Source organism: Glycine soja, chromosome 1, assembly GCF_004193775.1.
Source record: "Glycine soja cultivar W05 chromosome 1, ASM419377v2, whole genome shotgun sequence".
Lineage (NCBI taxonomy): Eukaryota > Viridiplantae > Streptophyta > Magnoliopsida > Fabales > Fabaceae > Glycine > Glycine soja.
In genome coordinates this window covers 11413199-11418114 of record NC_041002.1, presented here as the reverse complement: position 1 = coordinate 11418114, position 4916 = coordinate 11413199, and the positions used below count along the sequence as shown (strand labels likewise).

At 38.3% G+C, this 4916-nt stretch overlaps 1 protein-coding gene across 1 annotated transcript; it reads right to left on the bottom strand.

The window, feature by feature from the left end:
• Positions 1-1059: 1059 nt before the first annotated feature.
• Positions 1060-4302, bottom strand: LOC114407018. The gene is made up of 6 exons (XM_028369971.1): positions 4207-4302; positions 4099-4127; positions 3599-4047; positions 1579-1712; positions 1312-1503; positions 1060-1224 (listed from the first exon to the last, which is right to left on the bottom strand). Exons 1-6 carry the CDS (start codon positions 4300-4302, stop codon positions 1060-1062), a joined length of 1065 nt encoding a protein of 354 aa, XP_028225772.1.
• Positions 4303-4916: the final 614 nt, after the last annotated feature.

The following is a 4916-nucleotide window of genomic DNA, read 5'->3' as shown; positions in this document are numbered from 1 at the left end:
ACTCAAACAGTACATTAACTTCAACATAGTCGAACGAAATTAAATTTGCATCAAATACTACAACTAACTCATGCTAATTTTGTGACAAGGACAACTCGTCTTCCATTTCTGGTACAGGTTTACTGAAAACAACTAAAATTTCCATTGGTACAATCTTTTTCCAGTAGTTAGACTCAATCAACACCTTCATCACGTCATCGTTGGTTTTGAGTTCAATTATTTCAAATTTTATAACTTTTTCTGAATACTCATGGTGACTTGGTTTCCGAAAAAACAATCGCCTTACCATTTGTGTTTCATCAATACCATAAGGGGGAATCCCAGTAGGCGCAACTTGCTTGATCAAATCCTTCAGTTCATCCATGGTACATCTAGTGGAAATGTCAAACTTTTTGGGATTTTTTCCTGTGAACGAGTAACCAACAAACTCATTTTGGCGTGACATGTTTCACCTCCTATTGTAATATAGAAGGGCATCATGAGTAGGGGTCGTAGTAGCTTGAAGTAAGTTTAAAATACCATCTAGGGTTCTAGCAATGCTACATAATAACTCAATCGGACCAACAAACGAAAATTCATGATTACACATTAACATTGTGTTAACATCAGCATCATCTTTCAGTTGCATACATTGAAACCGAAATTGATTACCTGCATATGTGAAAGGTTGCATTTTATACAATTGCATACTTATGGTTTTTTTACAGTGTTAGGTTGTGTCATATATATAGATGAGTTTTAATATCAGTGCTGCATTTTTTAAGATTAAAAATAAGCATGCACATGCTTTCTGTATGTGTTGTCAACTACACCAATGACGTGACATGTTTTAGCTTGCATCAGATTTGCATGTGTAGTCATGCTGTGCAAGGTCCTTTCACGCGCTTTATGTTAATGCAGACAACAATTTATCATACACGTTTTTTCACAATGTGTTGTCAACTCAGACAACGATATATCATACATGCTTTTTTAGAATTAAGTAATAATTTTGTTGTGGACGTAACAAATAAATGTGAATATCCAATTCAAAATGATCAGTCATTATAAATTACATGTTCAATCATCATTTATGTTAACATAGTCTCTCTTGAACATCACAAAGCTCTTGTAATGCTGCATTCTGCTAATATATGGATTTGGCCACGGCTTCGCCTGAGGATGACAATTGCTAGACCATAACAATGTTATAGGCGGTAAGGGACAACGTTCTTTTAAATAAACCTGTTGTACATGCGAAAAAAGTGTTAACTCAATCCAACAAAACTCATTGCATAAATATAAAAAAAACACTTCATATCTACAATATACCTCAACAAAATGATTTCCATACACATGACCGATACAAATTATACGATGCAATGAAGAATTTGCCAGCGGTTGACTTCTAAGAGGAAAGAATGTCGTGCTTTGTTGTTTAGACAAGGATACAATGATTACGTTATACCTTGATGCAATGACATGTCCCATGTCTATTATATCCATCCACTTATCCGTAGTCACCTGAATGAAACATATATACACGTCAAACTTAATTTCAAAGTTAAGTCTTAAAAATCAAATACATAAATTACATACCTTGGTTAACCCATCAACAAGTAGTGGCATCCTTAATTCCTCAAATCTCTCCGTGTCACCAAAGAGCTTGATATAGTCTTCTGAGAATTTGGTAAGTTCTTTAAGCAGATGATTGCGAACCACCGACCAAGAGTCTTGACCCATACCTAATAAACCAGCAACCGACCGATATCCACAGTTACCATCAGCTTTGACATCAACAATCTTATAAATGAAGTCGTGCATAAATGGCTGAAACTGGTCCAACATGGGCATCATCGTTCTTCGATTTGATTGCTCAGAGGATGATGCAGTACGCCTCACCGACGAATTGCTATTTTGCATAGATTCAAAGGCATCTACATACTCCCAGTAAGATGGATCGCGCTTTGTTGACCTTGGGTTCCTACTCATAGCTTTCTTCGGTGCCCCCTTTGTGTTAACCTTTGCTGGAGGAGGACACATCGAATTCTGATCAGGGTATGCAATTTCCCAAAGTTTAGTCTTCAAAGTAAACTTGCCACAAATATCAAGTTCTTCGAATCTTTTGGATATTGTTTCCATTACTTCCTTGATGCTCACCTCGCGCTCAGATAACCCTTGGTTTGAAAAACTAAGTCTCCTTTAGAACATATGGATTGAATCCAGTGGGATGCAACCACTAACGTATTTGGATAGCTCACAAGCACAAGGAAGACCAAGCATAGTCAACACGCTCTAATTCAGCAGCAATATGATTTAAAGCATACCTTGAAACCATTCCGAGAAGCCTCCTGTATAAGGTTTTTTTGAACACATGTCCAACGACATGTGTACTTGTTTCAAATGATGCTTTAATCTCCGTGTGCTGCAACGTAATCATGTTGTTCATGGCATCCCACACATTGCATAAGTCTCCAAGGCTATTTTGTAACAATCTTTTTAAATCTGTCAGAGACAATAACTCCAGGGAGGGCATCACGCTTTAAAAAAAGGCCTCGAAAGTGTTGTAAAACCCAGACCAAATCATTAATGCGTTCACCCTCCACATATGCAAAGCTGACAGAGAATGTCATCCCAGTCAGTGTCACCCCAACAAAATCGAGCAGTGGGAGTCTGTACCGGTTTGTTTTGTAGGTGTTGTCTATCAAAAACACCAAATTACATGCTTGACTAACTTCACTGCATCAGGGTGACACCAAAAGATATCACGAACCACGTCTTCATCCTTTATTCTGTGCCAATGAATATATTGATCACGTTCAAAAAGCTTCATCAGATGTTGCATTTCAAGATCGCTTCCTCTTATGGAAGAACGGAATGCACTTCTTGCATTGTATATCTGTTTAATGGTCGTACAGCTATTGGCATTGTGTTCCTTCAGAGTTAGCAGAATGTTTCTTGGCTTCACCATGGACTTCGTCATATCAGCAATAAGTGTTTTTTCAGTTTTAGTCAATCGCTCCGCATATGGATGTCCAATTAATGACTTGGCCAATTCATGATTATGCACTACACAAATCAACTTCACCATCCAGCCTTCTCCTCCAACCATTGGCTTGCAACAAAGCTTGAAGGGACACCCACATTTCCTAGTCCCAATGTCTCTTCTGATAAATTCTTTTTTCCTACACCTATACTCGTCACTCCTTTCACAGCCAATTAACATAAATGTAGTCCTTCCTCTACTACCTGTGTTTGTATCCGACCTTAAAATCACCGCCACAAATTCGTTTTCATGAGCAACGGATCGAGCCCACCGTAAAACATCCTCTCTGCACTCAAACACTTACAAAGCAATCCACATAATTTAAGTTTTCTACCAAATTATTAATGCGTTCACCCTCCACATATGCAAAGCCGACAGAGAATGTCATCCCAGTCGGTGTCACCTCAACAAAATCGAGCAGTGGGAGTCTGTACCGGTTTGTTTTGTAGGTGTTGTTTATCAAAAACACCAAATTACATGTGTTGACTAACTTCACTACATCAGGGTGACACCAAAAGATATCACGAACCACGTCTTCATCCTTTATTCTGTGCCAATGAATATACTGATCACGTTCAAGAAGATTCATTAGATGTTGCATTTCAAGATCGCTTCCTCTTATGGAAGAACAGAATGCACTTCTTGCATTGTATATCTGTTTAATGGTCGTACAACTATTGACATTGTGTTCCTTCAGAGTTAGTAGAATGTTTCTTGGCTTCACCATGGACTTCGTCATATCAGCAATAAGTGTTTTTTCAGCTTTAGTCAATCGCTCCGCATATGGATGTCCAACTAATGACTTGGCCAATTCATGATTATGCACTACACAAATCAACTTCACCATCCAGCCTTCTCCTCCAACCACTGGCTTACAACAAAGTTTGAAGGGACACCCACATTTCCTAGTCTCAGTGTCTCTTCTGATAAATTCTTTTTTCCTACACCTATACTCGCCACTCCTTTCACAGCCAATTAACACAAATATAGTCCTTCCTCTACTACCTGTGTTTGTATCCGACCTTAAAATCATCGCCACAAATCCGTTTTCATGAGCAACGGATCGAGCCCACCGTAAAACATCCTCTCTGCACTCAAACACCTACAAAGCAATCCACATAATTTAAGTTTTCTACCAGTATTCACTTTATTAAATCTATGACAAACATTAACATTATAACCTGAGAAGTATTGAACGCATCGGAACAATCAACATGTGATTCATTCGCACCACATGCTTCTTCATTTTCATAATCCATATCCGCTTGTTTAGACATTATTTCATACATCCACTCATCTTCGTCCATCTAACCAACTCAAACAAAAAATGACCATACAAACAAATTAATAATTTTTTTAAAAAATGGAAACTAAATTCAAAAAACATTTCATTTTAAAAATAGTTACTTTTCTTACGGATCAACTTGATCCGTAAGTAATCTGTATGTTTGCGACACAGCCACCACTTTCTGCGTACCTCGTTTGCCGCCGCCGACCACCGCAATGCACCTTCACCTTCACCGCACCTAACCGTTCACAATGAACCAACGAACCCGAGACAATGCCGCACGAAAACCACAAAAACAGAGAAAAACAGCGAACAAAAATAGCAACTGTGTGAAGTGTAGGAAAAAAAAAGCTTTTATAATGAAAAAAAGGCCAGGGGCATTTTTGCCATTTACAAATTTTGCTGGGTGCACCTAGTAGCACTCTTGGATTAACCTGACCAATGATAAAACAAGCCCAAATCCTATCACTTTTTGCCTTTTTGAGCTTCGAATAGGGCAAATTCAGGTTACACGCTACTATTCTCACTACCAATAGTGTTATTGACATTACTGACCCTTGGAAAATTCCTCTTTTGTCGGCTAACCAAATCACTACATCCCCT